Source organism: Leptonotus elevatus, chromosome 16 (genome assembly GCF_054856555.1).
Source record: "Leptonotus elevatus isolate MCC_2025b chromosome 16, RoL_Lele_1.0, whole genome shotgun sequence".
Lineage (NCBI taxonomy): Eukaryota > Metazoa > Chordata > Actinopteri > Syngnathiformes > Syngnathidae > Leptonotus > Leptonotus elevatus.
The window spans coordinates 7,987,939-8,005,636 of record NC_141254.1 but is presented as its reverse complement, the minus strand read 5'-3'; the positions used below and the strand labels follow the sequence as shown (position 1 = coordinate 8,005,636).

Below are 17,698 nucleotides of genomic sequence, written 5' to 3'. Positions count from 1 at the left end.
TAAAAAATGCACCGTGGAGGACATGGATTCACATTGAGAGAAATGGTTAGCCCCCTCCCCACACTGGTTTTAGTTGACAACAGTACCCAGACCAAGGATTTGCGATTGTTAATATTGAACACATTTAACATTTGCGAACATCGCCTGGAAGTTTATCACTTAACACACCCGACACCACAGGAAAATATATCAAAGACATCCGATAATTGGCTGCAACGAGGTTGAAAATACTTAAATTCAGCTCAGGAAGGAAAACAACTTACTGATCAAAACCAGTTAAGTTTATTTCAAAACATAATTGTTCACAACTTAAGTGTCATATTTTTCATTAGAAAAAACACGAGTATGTTACATGTCACTCCATAGTCCTGACATGTCAATTTAAAAACTGAAACACATTAAAAAAAAAATCTGCAGGTTTAAAAGCAGCCCCCCGGCTGGTATTACTTTGTGAGGCGTATGACGACTGCATGCTTTCCAACACTTTACCTCCACAGCCGATAAACCCCCAGAGCGATAGCTAGGCAGGAAAATACTGTCGCTATGGAAACACAAAACACAGGGATTTTTAGACAGGCTTTCGGTTAACACAGACAGTATTTTATGTTATATATATATATATTTGTTTTAAATTAAAACCTGCTAGATAGCGAATAGTCTCCAGCTTGAGTGACTCTAGAACTGTTTTGAGCGAAGCCACTCGCAGGTCCATCTTCTTGCTGGTCTCCATGTTGTCATGTTCGAGCTCGGCTCTCTAAAACTCACATCAACATGCAAGAAAATAACATGAAGGAGGAGGGGCCAGATTCAACTGCCAGACTGAGGCAGACGTGCTCACCACTAGCACACCGCGCTGGCCGTCAATAGAAGTACACGTTTTAATTTGTTTACCTTTTGATGGAACTCTGTGTTGGCCTCCATTAGTTTCCTGTCCTGTTCTGTGAACTGAGAGGATGCAAGGAGTTTAGTTGACTCAAGTAGATGCACATTTGCACACATGCACACCACACGCTCACCATGTCAGAAACGCGGCTTCTCTCCAGGTTGATGTCCAGTTTGGTTTCCGCTCGGACTTTCTCACTCTCCTCCTGAACACAGACACTTTACTTCCTCGCTTACACACATATCACCCATCATCTCACTCACCTTTAGTCGGTTATGCAGCTGCTCCAGTTCTCGCTTCATCTTCTGCAAGACAAAAGGAGAGTCAACCACTTGTCTAATGTGTTCTCCTTCTGCTTGTAAGTCATACTATATTCTCAGAGCGCAGGTTGGCAAAGTCGCTCTTCTCCAGAATCACCATATCCTTCCTAATGGCGTCCAGGTGGGCCATAATCTGCTGCAGCGCGATTTCCTGTGACGAGAGATTTTTTTGCCCCCAGTTGTCATCCACAGAGCTCCCAGGAAAATTAATGTGACACCTCCTCAGTGACCGAGCCCTCCTTTTCCCTACCTGATGCGACTTGGTCACCATGTCTTTGTATACAATGTCCATGTTGGCCGTCGCCAACGTCACCAGAGCGGAGACGATCAGCTCGGACTGCCGTTTGTCCAAACCTGGAGTATAATGACCATTGTCATTAATCCGTTCCAGTAAAAAAAAAAATATATATATATATATATATATATATATATCAAATTGGTCATATGGTTTTCAATCTCTGTAATATTATACTTTATGAAAACCTACTGTAATGACATAATTAAATGGAATTTAAAATGTGCTGCTCATTCTGGTATGCACACCTTGGCCACCTGATGGCAGTATAAAACAGACATGGTATATTGTATTTTTATGCAAGCTAGAACTGTAACCAAAGTAAGTGAGTGACAATTTTGTGACATAAAAGTGTCGCAACCAAACAACTCCACATTACATGCATCCAGCATTGATCAGCTATGCTGGTGGAAGATCCAGACCCCCTTTCAAGCAACAGCTAGCTCGCTAAAAGTGTCAGAAAAACGTCGTAATTCCCTCACCACTACTCGCCAGCTCCGACACCATGGCGTGTGAATCGAACGTGAGCTTTCGCTGCTCCAGAGGAGTTAATTCAACCTTTCTCACGTCAAAAGTCGCCACAGAGGTGCCAACATGGAGAGCTGTCACACAAATGCAAACTTCAGCAGCTGGGGAGAGGGACAAGGACAAATGGAGATTTGGACATCATTGCCCCTCATTTACTTACCTCTCCACTTTGGGAGCCGCCGCAGCGTCCAGCGCCGCAACAATGTGTTCATTAGGTCCCCGTTTTGACTTTCAAAGTTAGATACAAATGTAAGCATGGAAGTGAAAAGCAAAACTTCCTTGTTTGACGATAACCCGGATGTAGGAGCGGAAGTGCTTACTCGCAACAAAACAAAGTAGAACTCTTCAAAATGTCTTACAGTTATAGACGTAACGAAAAAAAAAAGACCAGAAAATTAAAAGGAAAAAGTAGTTAATAAAAGGCGTTATGCTGTCGTTCCCGTGAACAACTGGGGTAACCAAATGGTGTAGACTTTTGCCTAGAGACCATTTAAAATTTCCTCTGTTGTAATGTGTGGTGCTCCATATACAATTGGGTATTATTTAAAATATATTAGAAGATATTTCCCTACACGTTTGTTTGTGGAGGATAGCCTTCGACTGAAGTCAATAAAGTTGTCAATTCAAACGCTCAAGAGCCGTCATGGCGGCCACCGCGATGGACAGAGGGAGCTGGTTTCCATCGTTAGCTCTGGGAGTTTCCCTGCTCAAAGCTCTGTTCATCAACTCCTAGTGAGTCGAATATCTGTTAACGGAGACATGTGTCATTTTCAGGACATTTGACTCATACGGTGATTGGTCTAGGACACTCTGTTAGCATCCAGCTAAAACAAACAGACTGGCTCAAGATTATATATTAACACATGTATGCCATGGTTTAGTTTACGGAGATTATTTTTTTATGTTGAGTGTAGATTATTAATTTTTTTATTAGATGGTGTACAGTATGTTGATGATACAAACTTAACGTGGCTTGTGCTATGTAGCCTCAAGTCACAAGATGTCACTGTTTAGTCGCAACGCACTTTGGATGTGTCGAAGGATATTTTGGCAACAAAAAAGATTAATACAATACAAACATTAGTATGTCTCACATGTATTTGACTTTATTTAATTTGTGTGTATAGTCACTCTACGGACTTTGAGGTGCACAGGAACTGGTTGGCCATCACACACAGTTTGCCAGTGTCCCGATGGTATCATGAGGTCAGTTTAAAAACACATTTGTATCCCTATTTGTCCTTTAATTAGTACAAAACGTCTTCGTGTCGCTTTCTCCTCCTCGCAGAACACATCAGAGTGGACGCTGGACTACCCGCCGCTATTCGCCTGGTTTGAGTTTGGCCTTTCCCACGTCGCTCGGCACTTTGACAGCAAGATGTTGGCGGTGGACAACCTGAACTACGCCAGTCCGGCTACCGTCCTCTTTCAGAGGCTCTCGGTCATCTTCACAGACATGCTTTTTATCTACGCTGCCAGAGAGTTAGTGCAGCCACCGCCAGTGGTGTTAAATCTGTGTAACTTATTTGTGCATTTAGTAGACGGTGATGGTGTCTTGTGTGCAGGTGCTGCAGGTGCATTCGTGATCGGAAAGGAACTCGGGACATCTTTAATCGTCCGTCTTTTGTCTTGGCTGTGCTGCTGCTCTGGAACTTTGGCCTTCTCATTGTGGATCGTATCTTTTAGCTCGGATCCCTGCTGGAAAATAGCACAACCTTGCGGTTGACTTGTTAGTTCACAGAAGAGGAGGGGTGAGGAGAGAGGAGAAGCAGCAGTAAAACAGGCCAAAATCCAGATGTCAAGGGCTGACACTTTTACTATTCAGTCTAAATAAAATGATGACACAATGGTTCCTTGATTTCCTTCCTCAGATATTCATTTTCAGTACAATGGCTTCCTCTTTGGCTTCCTGCTGCTGTCCGTCGCCAAACACCTGCAGGTAAAGACTTGGGAAGGATCTTTTGGCTTTGTCAAGTCCACATGCCAACCTCATCTTTCCGTCTTGAACAGTCTCAGCACTTGCAGGGGGCGCTGCTTTTCGCCATCCTACTCAACCTGAAGCACATCTACCTGTACGTAGCACCGGCATACGGCGTCTTCCTTCTGAGGAGCTTCTGCTTCACGCAGGACAACCATGGTATGACACAAAGGCATTCAACATTCAACCACAAATGTTGAGTGAAACGTGCTCCGATTTTGGTAAAGATTTTTCACCCCCACTGCTTAACAACAAGAAGTCAGCAAACTTGTGTTTCATTAATGAGCAACAAGTGTTTGTGTTTTTGTCTGCAGACGGCTCCATAAAGTGGACGAGCTTCAGCCCGTTTCGCCTGCTCGCCCTCGGCAGCATCGTGGTGGCCGTGTGCTCTCTTTCCTTCGGCCCGTTTATTGCCATGGCGAGTGGACCCTGATAAGGACAAGCGCGATCGTAATAGATGGTCAGACTAAAGGATTGTTGTGTGCGTATTGCAGGGTCAGCTTCCTCAGGTGCTGTCCCGCCTCTTCCCCTTCAAGCGAGGCCTCTGTCACGCCTACTGGGCGCCAAACGTGTGGGCCCTTTACAACGTTCTGGATAAAAGCCTGGCCACTGTAGGTAAGAATGTAAATGTAACGTATACTCAATTTAGTCCATAGTGAAGACTCGGCAATAATGAGTATTGTTTTCAGGTGTTCGTTTGAAGCTTCTGAACGAGACGACGCTCCCTCGGGCCTCCATGACGGGCGGGTTGGTTCAGGAGTTCCAGCACTCGGTTCTCCCTTCCGTGACTCCGTCCGTCACGCTCATCTGCACTCTGCTGTCTATCCTGGTCAGTCCTATTTTTATTGTTATTAGTAGGGCCAAAAAGCGGACCTTGTTTTCTTCAATTACTTTTTCACTTTAATGCCTGCAACCACTAAAGGTGCATCATGACTAACAGACAGATAAGAAAAAAAAAAGAGCTGTTTTTGGTAGGGATAGACCGATAATTGGCCTTGCCGATTATCTGCACCGATATTGGGCATTTTGAGGAATATCGGTATTGGCCTTTTTTCGAAATCTGACAGCCGATAAAAGGTAAATCTAAAACCATTTTAACCTCAGGGAACTATTTATTAAAATGTTCACTTAACTTTACAAGAGATGCTGCTGACCCTGGGAACCTTTTGTTTTTGTTCAACATTAAAACAAAGAAATGAGAAAGTTTATTTACTTTAAGTTTCCATTGAACTTTTTAAGACGCACTGCCACTGATGATGACCTTGGGAGCTCACTGATTTTTTTTTTTTATAGAAATTTAAAATGAAGTATATTGTCTAAGATTAATTTTAAAAAAAATGTCTACATTGTGAAAAGCCTGAAAAAGTGTTCAAAAAGCATTGAATAATTAATTAGCTTTAACCCTAACCCTTTAATACATTGCAACAAAGTCAAGTTTGGCATTTGTATTTTAACCCCCCCCCTTTTTTTTTTTACTGAAAATTAGTATCGGCTTCAAATATCGGCATCCCTGACTACTAATAATCAGCATCGGTATCGGCCCTGAAAAACCCCATATTGGTCTATCTCTAGATTTTGGCAGTACAATGCCATCCATAGCTATTGATGTGAGAACTTATAAACCATGGAGAATTAGCTCTTAAATTACACTCATAAGCTATTTTTGTTGTCATCAGTATATTTGTACCTTAGTTGTACCAGGTATTTAAAATAAACAAAAACTTGGCAAAACAAGGGCGCTGTAATAAATTTTCCCACGAGGCGCGTGACAACTTCACAGTTCTGATTGATAATAATGAAGCAAGAAAAAATGGTGTCAAGTTTTAACGGGCCACACCTTAACACATACAGAGTAGACGCACAAAAACAGTCTGACAAAAAGCGACCATCTTAGACTGTTTTGACGCCCTCGTGCGTTTGCATGTGACTGCATTTAGCCGGCATTGGCGTCCATCTGGTGGCGCCCTCGCGGCGTTGACGGGTTCCTGCGCTGTCTTCTGGTTTGCGCGCTCGCCTCCTTCACGTTCGGCTGGCACGTCCACGAGAAAGCCATCCTCATCGTAATCCTGCCTCTCAGGTGCACCATTGATCCCTCGTCTTTTTCTGTGCTGAATCCAAGTTGTTCATATTAAGATTCTGTGGGCTTTTATAGTCTGCTGGCAGTCGAGAGCAGAGAGGATGCTGGGATCTTCTTGCTTCTCAGCACAACGGGCCATTACTCGCTGTTTCCGCTGCTTTTCACACCAGCAGGTACACAAGTACAATTCTGTTAAGTGCTTTTTTTTTCTTAATATAATAAGTAATTTTGGGAGCGCTGGAACGGATTACTGGCATTTCCATTCATTTTAATGGGAAAAGAGGATTTGAGATACAACTTTCTGCAGGAATCGTACCGCATGTGTTGGGATCATGACGTGCCACAAGCTACTTTTCTTCTTTTTTCAGAGCTGCCCATCAAATGTGCACTGATGCTGATGTTCACCATCTTCTCTTTCGCTGCTCTGAGGAAACTCCACAGGTGCGAGGAACACCTCCTCCTTTTCCTCCATGCGTTTATATCACTAACGTCAGCATGAGTTGATATTGTACGCAACTTTTGTCATAGGTAAACCATGTGTTGGAGTCATAACTGCAGTATACTACAATACCTTTTGTATTGCATTAGCGCCACACTGAAAAGATTACGAGAAACAACAAAGACGACATTTTTTAAATTCAGTACAGAAATTCATTACATTATATGAATGCACAATGCTTAATGAAGAATACAACATTTTTGTCTCATTTCAGCGGGCGGGTGTCTTTGCTTCACACCCTGGAGGTGGTCTACCTGTCAGGTCTGGTTGTGGTGGCCGTCGCCTGCGAGTTTGTCTTTCCTCTGTCGCCGTGGCAACAGAAGCTGCCCTTTTTGCCGCTGCTGGCTTCGTCCGTGTATGCCGCATTGGGCGTCTGCTACTCATTCTTGCGACTTTATGTCACGCTGCTGCGACGGGACAGCGGGAAGTCCAAACAGCTGTGAGATACTTGGTTGCTGGGCTGGGCTGTGAAGTTTGTCAGGTAACAAGCAGGAATGCAAGGACTGTTTCCCTCGAGGGATCAATAAAGTTTCTGCTTTATTGCTAACGCTGCTTCAGAGTGTATTTGCGTCCAATGGTTTATTGTCATGAATAAATGTGTATTTCTACTTGCTGTTTTTAATTAAAGAAAATCAGACCAAAACTCACTGCAGAGTGTTATATTTGAAGCTGTTCTACAAAGTTGATAATTTAATAGAATTACCAATAATTTAAGATTAATTGCGACAGCTATAAATGTCTGACCACTACAAATAAAACAAACACATTTATTATTATTATTAATTTAATTTCACTGAGAGGATGAGTAAAGAACACTCGCTATCCAAATAGTTACCATCCATTAGGGAGGCATATGAACAGACCGCTAGCAAATTTGAGGAAATCATTTGGCTTTCAATCTATACCATAAATCCTGTAGCTACTCTATTCTTAAATAGGGGGGCCCTAACATGGGGGTATACCATTCAATGTTTTTGACACTTTAACTGGATAATCATAAGAATACATTTTACTGGTATGTGACGTTTTAATTATTTTTTTTCTGTTTTCCATAGTAAAATTACATCTGTATAAATAAGTAACCTTAATGCATTGTTTTATATACAACTGAACATGCTTTGGACATAAAAACATCTAACCATCTTATCTCTATTTTTATGATCTATCTATATCTATCTACAATATGTAGGCAGTTTTGGACAGAGCTAAATGGTGTGCAACTTTCAGCAATTAAATAAAATGGACTAAAACTACAGTGCAACAAAACATTGGAAAACGTTTTTATTATTTGATAAGGCAAATAAGGATAACACAAAACTTGATTCATTACAATTAACTTATTAAGAGGACTTTCACTGTATTATTATTTTTTTAAATAAATTGCACAATTGAATGTTTGGACAGTCAGCCACTTGTCTGCTCGACCATCAGCAGTTTAACACAGATGCTAACAAGTTCAGCTATCCAGGTTAGTACTAAACCACTTCAAGTATTAGTGTCACAGTTAGCACTAAATTCAACCAGGTCAGAGATAAATTAACAGAATAGCTCTTTTCAGACCGTTCAACCAGTTTATAACAGATTTTAACCAATTATGTTAGTCATTCACAGCTTAGCATTGATGCTAACAGCTTGACACAGGTTTTTCCTACTGAAAGTAGGTTAGCGTTGGTTACAACCAGTTGTCAGTACTATTCTAAACATTTTAAGCCAATATTTAACAGGTTATCTTAGTGTCAACACTAACTAGTCTAATAGCATGTTAGCACTGATGTTAAAAATTCCAGTTATCAGGTTAGTACAAGTTCTTCCGACTTGGATAACATGCGTTGATTAAAACCAGTTGAAATGTAAGTTAGCAGTGATTACAACCAGTTCAACTGTCATTTACAAGTTTATACATATTTCAGTATGTTTTAATTATTATTTTGTAAGTAATTAAGTAAATAGTTAGCGTTTATGCTAACAAGTCAGTTATGAAGTCAGCACAGATTTTCAGTGATTGTGACCAGTTCAGTTCAAGTACTTACAAGTTTAGCAGTGATTTCTAACCACATGAGCAAATAGTAAGTTTAACTATCAGCTGGCAGGTAACTGTTCAAGTATCCTCCCCTTTTCATTGGAGAATAATAGTCTGTTTATAATTTAATGTTCAAGTTACTCTCTTAATTCTTAATTAAGTTTTCAAACTCGTAGCTCCTTCATCGCCAATGAACAATTCAGTGAAATTCATCACTGCAAGAGAACAAAGTGTTTTAATTCACATCAAATGTCTTTGACACTTGTTTGTGTTTGCTTTTATGAAAAGTGACTTCAAATAGACAGGACTGCTTATTGGAAGGAGCTTCGAATGACTTCCGCTACAAGTCAGTCGGATGAAGCTTCTTCCTCTTTTTTTTAATATTTTTTTTTAAAGAGGATCAGTTTACCAGCCAGAGACGACTCCCAGCATGCACTGCAGAATAGTGTCACTCAGACTGAGATGAAAAGGATGACCGGCGTCAGCATAACTCACCAAATGAATTATGCTTTTATAGACCTAAACTATGCTAATATAATGAATAGAGCTTCTAGTGTTAGGCACAATAGTTAATTTTCAATCCTATAAAACAAAGTAATACAATTAGATATCACTTTTTTTTTTTATAATATTGAATTTGTTTTGTCAAATATGCATAATCAAAGCTACAAGTTTTAACCAAATTGATTAGTGCCACACTGAAAAGAAAGAAAATGCAACAGTTGTAATATTATATGAGTGGAATTAATTTGTAATATATTTAAAATAAAAAAAATTCAACATACTTAAAGAGAATATATGCAAAAACTCTTTCCCCTCACAATATTACAACCTTATTCTCATGTTTCTACTATAATTTTCCATCCAGTGTGGCATTAATATGCTTTGACGGTGGCTCTTCACAAATACAGTAATGTGGAACCTCAAATATTTCAATTTTTTTCTGAACCTCAATCAAGATGCAGGCACTAAATCACTGAAGTGACGGTGTAAGGTCAATTCAGGTTTGCTTACCTCGCTCCCCCCAATAATAGTTTTACAGAAAACTTAAAATAGGATTGAGAGACTTCAACTAAACTTTAGTATTTGTGCATATTTGTATCATTGAGATGTCAGGAGTGAGTTTTTCTGTCCACCTGCTCTCCAGAGATGACGGTCCATCACAGACCAGTCTCAGGGGGGTTGAACTGAAGCACATCTTCTTTTCTCACAGTTTTTGTCTTGCTTTGCAGTCGGCTCCGCCTATCATGGCCTCATGCCCTCCACAATGATGACCAACACAGGCGTCAAGTCCATCAGGTTCTTCAGCATGTCCATGATGTCTTCGTGGTCTTTGGCACCGTCGATAAACTCCTCCAGGGTCAGCTCACCTACATCAATGCATTCGGTAGGTGAATCTTAGCATAGTGGCAGCTTAAGCCAAAATCTGTTTGTTTTTTTTAGCGAGCTTTACCTTCGCCCTTCACGTCGATCCTCTCAAATATGAGCGTGACGATCTCTTCGGGGTCAATGTCTCTGTTTCGTGTGATGTCCTGGATGGCCTGTAGGGGGGGGGACAAGGACATAATTGCTCACAGTAGCCATTGCAGTCTAGTTTTCTCAAATATTTCTTCTCTTGTCAGTTGACAACCCTCTTGATTATTGTTCAGATATATGAATAAGTAGAATCCTCCTGATTGGCAAAACTAGGTCAGTGTCAGTGGTCGTGCCACTTCCTGATGTATTGATCTGATTCAGCAGATTAGCATGGGCCTGACTTCACAGTTCACACTTAATCCCCCATCCAGCCTTCATGAATATGTGAATGAATTTAAACTTGGAAAAGTACTTTGGGATTTTTGTCTGACTGTGATTGATTCATGCCGTATGTATTACTCTGCAAAGAATCCAAGAACAGATACTGCAGGGTTCACCAATTCCAGTCCGGAGTCCTGCAGGTTTGAGATGTTTCCGCCCACTAGCCCACCTGATTCATAAACACAGCTCATTAGCATGCCTGATAATGATCCCGATCTTTAGTATCAGGTGTGTTGGTAGGTGGTAAAAACCTGCAGGACTCTGCAGTCTAAAACAGACAGGACTCCGGACCTCAAAGGACCGTAATTAGTGAACCCTGAGATATAGGATCCTAATTACCGAGAAGATGGTCTCCAACTCCTCCTTGTCGATTTTTCCGTTTCCATCCTGGTCAAAGAGTTTGAAGTACCACTTCAGCTTCTGGTTGATTTCCCCCTTGAGCATCAGACTGATGGCAGCGATGTATTCCACAAAGTCGATGTAACCATCCTGTATGGAGAGCAAGCGTTATTTCCTGGTATCCCACCTTAAAGATGACCTACAACCAGTGGTCCTTCTTGGTATTAACTGAACAACCTAAATCGCCCTCAACTTGACTCTCAGACTAATGGACTCACTGGCAGGATAATGGCTGTGCACGCGATCACTCTTAAGCCAATTAGACAGCGAGGTGACAAAAGATTCTTCTTCCCTAACACATCATTTGAAACACTTTGATTTGTGATGGCAAAAGTATTTAAGAAAGACGTCTGTCTACCTCCATCCTGCTTGCGCGTATCCTTTGCGATTTAATGCGGCCTCCCACGGCCAGACCGGATTTGTCAAAGTGAAAACAAGATGGTCTCACCCCATCCAAGTCGAAGGTGAAGAAGACCTGGTCCACGTAGCTGTTGGCGTTCTCGGTCATCCCCTTCAGGCCCAGGATGGCCTTCAGCTCAAACAGCGTGATGAGACCCGATGGCGAATCTCGCATGAATTTGTTGTACCAGTGGTGCATGTCCTCGGCCAGGATGTCGTCCAGGTTGGAGCCGTGATTGCCCATCATCAAACCCAAACCCAAGAAGAAGAGGAATAAGAAGAAGTCTTCGTCCGAAAAAGTCTTCTGTCGGTGGTGATCAAGATTTTTGTTTTTTTCCGGGTCTACATCCAGAGTCTAGCTACAAATGTAACTACTGAAGTTGGTTTAAGAAGCCTGTTTTTGGAGGAAAGTGCCAAAGAGGCTAGAACTCCATGTTGTGGATGCCCACAAGCTCCAAGATGGTGGAATGGCCCTGCATGAGTGCCGGTGCAGGCGGAGAGCCAAACTTCAGGACGCTCTAACCCTCTTAGGTCCTGCAGCGAGACTAAAGAAAGCTCACAAAATAAAACCTCTAATGGGATCAGGCTGCCCGGCCGCTGTGTCCTGATCCTGTACCTGCCCCAGACCTGGTTATATAACATACGCACCTTGGTCAGATGGGGAGCTTCCCCACTGGATGACCTCATGACTCCACAGTTTATCACGCCGACGCATTACATCCTGAAAGATGTCAGTTATTCAGGCAAATGTTGATCTCACCAACTTTTCACGTCTCATCCAAGAGGTGACCAAACACGAGAGATTCTGTGCTGTACAATCCCCGCCAGAAATCGAGAAGCTTTTCAGATTGAAGCCGAAACTTTCTCACGAAAAAGTGCAGTTGCTTTTTATTCATCTTTTGTAGATGACATGCCACGATAGTATGTCCAGGACCGACTGATCTCAAGCTCAAATCCCCTTCAAAATGATCTTTTCCCAGCTTGACAATGACTTTTGTGATTCACCTCTCGACAGAAAAATACACATCTGAAACCAAGTGTAGACATTAGGCTCGATTGTTTGAATAATCGTGCAGTTCTGTCGGTCACATGTTCCGATACTTTTGCTCAGATGAGAAATGGCTGGATTCAGATAAACGATCCTATCTACTAAGTCTTGAACCTGAAAATAATGTTTTCCTTTGTCTCGGTATATCACAGCCAAGGTATTAACCTCACGCTTCTATTTTTTAGCAGGGAATGTTTATAGCCTGTCTAATAGCCCGTATGCCTTAGATGTCATAATCAAGGGTCACCTACATTGACGGTACAACAGAAAGGTCGAATGCCTTGACCTCACTTTTGAAAGAGATCATTACTCACTAAGAATACCAAATATCCTACCAGGGTGTCGTCGAACCCCACAAGTGGTCAGGTGAATGTTCACTTTCCACCTGTGTGTTTATTTGTGGGATTAGATCAGAGCGCTTATCAAAATGAGATTAAACCCAAGTGAAAGGCCAAGGTTTCACCCCGAGTCCTTTCCTTAAATGAACCTTCGTGAGGATTAAGGGCGACTGAACCACGTGGGGGGTTGCCAACTTTGGGGAAATCCTCCTGTCACTTAAAGATGTTCAAGGTCATCAGAACTAGTTCAATAGCAAATTCCCGTCATGGTGTTTGGATGACGGGCGTTTCAGACTCTCGGTTTTTCAGCGAAATTGTTTGTTTGACAGTTCATTTCTTTTTGGTGATCAGGTAACTGCGAGTTTGAGTCCCTGACCTTTCAGCGACCTTGATAAATGCTACTACTGATTTTGTGTAAGGAAGACGTCAACATGTTGTCAAATTGCTGGTTTTATACAATAAAAACGGACAGAAGCAGGCAAAAAGGATCACAACGAGTAAAACGTGAGTGTTAAAAAAAAATCTGAGTGTTTGTATAAACTGTACGTTTTAAGAGTCTCTGTCTCCTGCCATCTTTGGAAAAATCATTGTCACAGCTCTGAAGTGGCGACGTTCTGGTGAGATCTCAGCGGGAACGTCTTTGTGTCCGCTCTCTTCCGCAATGCTTCCTAATCAAGACCCTTGCGGAACCGTGTTCAACTTTTCATCAACTTTGACACGGGGATCCCTGTTGGACAGACACAATTTCCTTCATGAGCAAAAGAAACGAAGACATCCTCAACCTTGTCATGAAACTCACGTGACTTTCTTCTTCTTCTTCTTCTTCTTGGTTATTGTTTGGATCCTCTCCTGAGGTTTTCTCCTGGTTCTCTCCCTCAACTCCAACTCCATCTGGAGTCTCCTTCTCGTCTCCATCGTCCTGCTTCTCATCTTCTTCTTCTCCTCTGAGATGGATGTCGCAATTGTTCCGGACGTGTTTTGGGATTTCTTCTGATTTGTCGTCCTGCAAATGATTTCTGTTCTCATCACTGATGACGTCTCCTCCTGCGCCCTGCGTTGTTTTATGGCCCGACTGGCTTGTGGGAGTGTCTGTCTCCTCCGGGGCCACATCCACATCCACTTCCTCTCCACTACTGGACTTCCTGTGGCGGCGTGACGGAGGGCGTCGCTTGAGGGAGTGGCGAGCTCGGCTCTGGAGGACAACCAATCGAAACTTAGTAAATAACATCGATTCGAAATTTTTACCAATCGACTCATGGAGAAAAAGTTGCGACTATGTGGCTGACCTTGTTCACGTTCATCAAGAGGGACCCCTCCGCCGCTGTAGGAGGGGCTTCAAACGACACAGGCCCCTCCTCCTCGGTCACCAGAGACGTGGAAATGGGGCTCGGGGACGTCAGCGCGGACGAGGGGCTTCCCGCAGTGGGGCTGGGCGAGGGCGGCGGGCTGAAGGGCGCTAGCAGCCTGAAGCCGGGGCTCTTGGGTGAGGGCAGCAGGGCGGCAGGGGACAGAGCGAGGTTGGCCTGGGGAAGGAAGTGTGATGATATCATAACCGGAATGATGGAGTGGAAATTGAGCAGCGTGGACCCACCTGAAGCTTCTCAATCAGGGCGGAGTTCCTCTTGGCTTTGACAGGGGAAGTCACACCTGCAGTTTTCTGAGAAACAAAAACTGTTCTGATTTTCCAATGAACAACTCGTACCGTATGTCCAATTTCTTAATTACCAAAATAACTAAAAATCACAAAATTTGGAGCGACATGGTTTTAGTGATGCCTTGAGATACGAGTGACCCATCTTGCGAGTTTTTGAGATGTGAGCCCTTTTGCCAGGTTTTTGGTTTGACATGAGCGAACGCTGTGTGGTGGCAGTGAATTCAAGTCAAGTCACTAGCTGTAGTTTGTCAGACAATGAACAATTCTTCTTTAAAAAAAAAAGTTTTCAAGCTTTTTATTGCCTCATATTTGAAGCTTACTGTCAAACTAAACGTAAAGAGAATTACATGTTGTGTATTTAAACAACAGCAAGTCTGCTTTATCTTAATGCTAACATATATTGTAGAAATTGGATAAATAAACTGTCCATTACAGACTGTCTAAATTACATTTTCACTGTAGACTAAAGTAAAAAAGCAAATGTATTGCTTGATTTTTTTCCGTATTGTTGCAGTCAAATGAAAAGAATGTGTCTCAATTTTTTGTATTTTGTATGGAAAAAAAACAAGATATATATAATATAAATTATATTGTGAAATAAAGAAATAAAAACTATATTTATATAATACACTCTCGACTGTTATCGGCCACCATCTTGTGGCCATTTTATGATCAGGAACTAGAAACTAGAAGAATAGAAAATTGTCATTACAGTAATTTCATCAAATTTTAAGGAAAAATTATTTCTTGGGCTTTAAAATGATCTGTCGTTTAAAAAAAAAAAATTATGTATCAAAAGCACTCTTGGTTTCGGTATTTGGTATCAGTATCAGTGACTACTCAGTGGTATCGGTCTGGAGGGGGAAAAAAAGTCTCCAACATCCCGATTTGAATCAAAATCAAATTCCAGCTCATACAGGCGAAGTTCATCATTTCAACCATCAGAATTGAGATTCGTGAACACGCTTCTCACCTCCTGCTCGTCTCCGTGACTTTTGGGCAGCTGCAAGGAGCGAGGAGGTCGACGTCTGACCGGCTTCTCCTGAAAGACGTTTCCAGTGTGATTAGTGTTTCTCAAACTTTTTACACCATGTAACACAGGAAAATAAAATAAAATAAACACTCCCTCCAAGCCCCGCCATAATGACCAACATTAAATTACAATTAGGCAAAAAAGTATTTCTTTTTAATCTATTAGATGCATTGATGCTCCGATGAACAGCTAACCAACTCACTGTCTCGCTGGCAGGGGGAGGAGATGAACCTTTGAACCTTCCGGCAAGTTCAGCCACAGAGGGCCGGGACGCCGTCCGCTCCTGAGGGACCATCAACCAAGGGAGGCAAGTTGGAATGAGATGACACTTTTACATAACATGTTGGAGATGCGCGCACACGCACACACACGCACGCACACACACACACACGCACAGCTGCTTGCCTGCGGTTGATCCGTGTCAATTCCAGTCAAAGGTCTCACATTGCTCACATTCAACGGATAATGAAATCATCACACAAAGCACACAAACACGTTCTTCTATTTTTGTGGGGTCACATTGACCAACTTATACACTGAGGACACGTTTAAATAATTGCACGGTATGCGGCCATAAAAGTAAAAAAATAAAAGTGAAGAAAAAAAAAACTCAACCGTTAAACCACTTCCTCCTTCTATATGTGGATGTGCTGCTTGTGATTCCTGACATCTAGTAAGCAACTTTGACGACTAAAAATGTCAAACAAAACTATACTGTATACTGTCCTGAGTGTTAATTAAAGCGATTGTTAGTATTTCCCAAATGTTCTAGTCTCAAAGGTGTCCAGAAAGCCACTTGAGCCTTACAGGCGCCCTGCAGTGGCTGACAGAAATATTGCAGCAAGAAAATCAGAGTAGCTAAGAGGTTAGTTTGTGTGAAAAGTTACCAAAAACGGCACCTTTTCAAGTCCAGACTTGAAAAAAAAAGAGTCTAAATCTTTACCTCAATTTCTCGTCCACGTCCTTCCTGCATTTTGTTTTCTTTTTGCAAAAACTGCAACTTCAGCCGCTCCTTCACCCAATCAATAATTTATACGCCGTCGTATCGTCTGTTTGGAAAAGAATGGAGTTGAAGAAAAGTGGCAATATTTGAGCAACTACTTTAAAAGCATCTCTTTTGTACGGCCACGGCAAGCACGAGGCGTGTGTCTCATGTTGCGCTTGCAGGAAGTCAGTCCGCTCTGCACTTTGCTATTTCATCACATGGCCCCACACAACAACTCACAATAACATCAGCTCAATACACAAATTACTGACAAGCTCATCAGAAATCCGCTGTTGTTCTGATTGATTCATTCATTCAGAGATTTACTTCACCAATCAGCATAAGAATTAAAGCCTCTGACTACAATGGAAGTCGTTGACTACAACTGAGAACTAATCATCCAATTTCTTGAGACGATTGGAAAACAAAGTTTTCAAATTTTAGTAGACCATCACTCAATTTCAAGATCCCCAGAATTAAAAGGGTCTGCATTAAAGCACTTCACGATGCTGTCTGCTCTCTTCTCGACCACTGCGATGGAAAATAGTCCAGATGTAACCACTTCATGACATTTGATGGCCTCTTCCCAATCATTCTAATTGAAGGAGTCCATTTCTATGGTCACAAAAAGGGAAAGAGCTCGCATTAAAGCACTTTAGGTGGGTGATCTTTTCCCATGAACAAAAAATTGAAATAATTTGCTTTAAAGCCCATTACGGTGCTGGGTTGTCTCTTTTTGATCAGTGAAACTGAAAGAGTCTGGCTTGTCTCATTCTTGTTTTTTGGGAGGGACAGGTGGTCTAATAAAGCACTGCATGCATCAAATGTCAATTTTATTTGTTACACGTGTGGTGGTGCGTGCTGTCAAAACACTTAATGTGTTAGAAATACATTTGAAAAAAGATTCATTTGACTTCTTTGTTGAAAGCGATTTAAAAAGCAAATATGAGCTGTGTGTTAGTCGTCGGCATATTGAGTCCAAAATAAGTAGCGGCCATCCAAATGAAGTGAGTTGCAGGAGTTCATCTGCGCATGTGTGCCCGAGCGAGTGCTCGAATCCAAAGTTTGCCGAAACAAAAGACAGAAAAGCAGGCAGATGTAACGTTAGACGAGTTTTTACCTCCATCCATCCCGCCGGTGGCGCGTCGGCTGTTTGATGTCGAGTATGTGCGAGAGAGACCGAGCAGGCCGGCGGGTTAAATATAGAACACTACAGATACGCAGCAGCTCATGTTCAGTCACATGTTTATAATTTCTCGGATGCTCCTTCTGCATTCATTCATTTAAAAGTTAAATCCCACAATCTCAACCTGTTTGACATTCGCTACTTTGAGTGCGTTCCTTCGTGAATAACTACGTGTACATATAGTTAACTGTTAAAGTACTTTTTATGGTGATTGTAGCTACTACGTATGCTTAAAATATACAGTACCTGTATCTTACAT

General features: G+C 41.9%; 4 protein-coding genes across 5 annotated transcripts; 1 reads left to right on the top strand and 3 right to left on the bottom strand.

Moving 5' to 3' along the window:
- Nucleotides 1-266: 266 nt before the first annotated feature.
- Nucleotides 267-2,325, bottom strand: ccdc90b (coiled-coil domain containing 90B). Its single transcript, XM_086098985.1, has 9 exons — nucleotides 2,187-2,325; nucleotides 1,981-2,100; nucleotides 1,454-1,557; nucleotides 1,253-1,354; nucleotides 1,147-1,188; nucleotides 1,017-1,088; nucleotides 892-945; nucleotides 640-754; nucleotides 267-541 (listed from the first exon to the last, which is right to left on the bottom strand). Exons 1-9 carry the CDS (start codon nucleotides 2,281-2,283, stop codon nucleotides 486-488), a joined length of 762 nt encoding a protein of 253 aa, XP_085955111.1. The 5' UTR covers nucleotides 2,284-2,325; the 3' UTR covers nucleotides 267-485.
- A 340-nt stretch (nucleotides 2,326-2,665) lies between these two features.
- Nucleotides 2,666-9,970, top strand: alg8 (ALG8 alpha-1,3-glucosyltransferase). Its single transcript, XM_086098441.1, has 14 exons — nucleotides 2,666-2,758; nucleotides 3,154-3,232; nucleotides 3,315-3,508; nucleotides 3,592-3,701; nucleotides 3,898-3,965; nucleotides 4,037-4,163; nucleotides 4,319-4,422; nucleotides 4,499-4,619; nucleotides 4,694-4,833; nucleotides 5,942-6,081; nucleotides 6,157-6,254; nucleotides 6,450-6,522; nucleotides 6,795-7,061; nucleotides 9,833-9,970. The coding sequence occupies exons 1-13, from the start codon at nucleotides 2,670-2,672 to the stop codon at nucleotides 7,021-7,023; spliced, it is 1,572 nt and encodes a 523-aa protein (XP_085954567.1). The 5' UTR covers nucleotides 2,666-2,669; the 3' UTR covers nucleotides 7,024-7,061; nucleotides 9,833-9,970.
- guca1d (guanylate cyclase activator 1d) lies at nucleotides 7,847-11,738 on the bottom strand. The gene is made up of 4 exons (XM_086098448.1): nucleotides 11,245-11,738; nucleotides 10,737-10,886; nucleotides 10,054-10,141; nucleotides 7,847-9,970 (listed from the first exon to the last, which is right to left on the bottom strand). The coding sequence occupies exons 1-4, from the start codon at nucleotides 11,440-11,442 to the stop codon at nucleotides 9,846-9,848; spliced, it is 561 nt and encodes a 186-aa protein (XP_085954574.1). The 5' UTR covers nucleotides 11,443-11,738; the 3' UTR covers nucleotides 7,847-9,845.
- A 927-nt stretch (nucleotides 11,739-12,665) lies between these two features.
- Nucleotides 12,666-17,438, bottom strand: dub (duboraya). Of its 2 annotated transcripts, XM_086098446.1 has the most exons (8): nucleotides 17,374-17,438; nucleotides 16,212-16,317; nucleotides 15,471-15,551; nucleotides 15,209-15,277; nucleotides 14,173-14,238; nucleotides 13,868-14,104; nucleotides 13,381-13,773; nucleotides 12,666-13,308 (listed from the first exon to the last, which is right to left on the bottom strand). In XM_086098446.1, the coding sequence occupies exons 2-8, from the start codon at nucleotides 16,239-16,241 to the stop codon at nucleotides 13,288-13,290; spliced, it is 897 nt and encodes a 298-aa protein (XP_085954572.1). In that variant the 5' UTR covers nucleotides 16,242-16,317; nucleotides 17,374-17,438; the 3' UTR covers nucleotides 12,666-13,287. The 2 variants fall into 2 exon arrangements, with proteins under 2 accessions (XP_085954572.1, XP_085954571.1); XM_086098445.1 differs by lacking the exon at nucleotides 17,374-17,438 and having other exon boundaries at nucleotides 16,212-16,428.
- Between the last annotated feature and the right edge of the window lie 260 nt (nucleotides 17,439-17,698).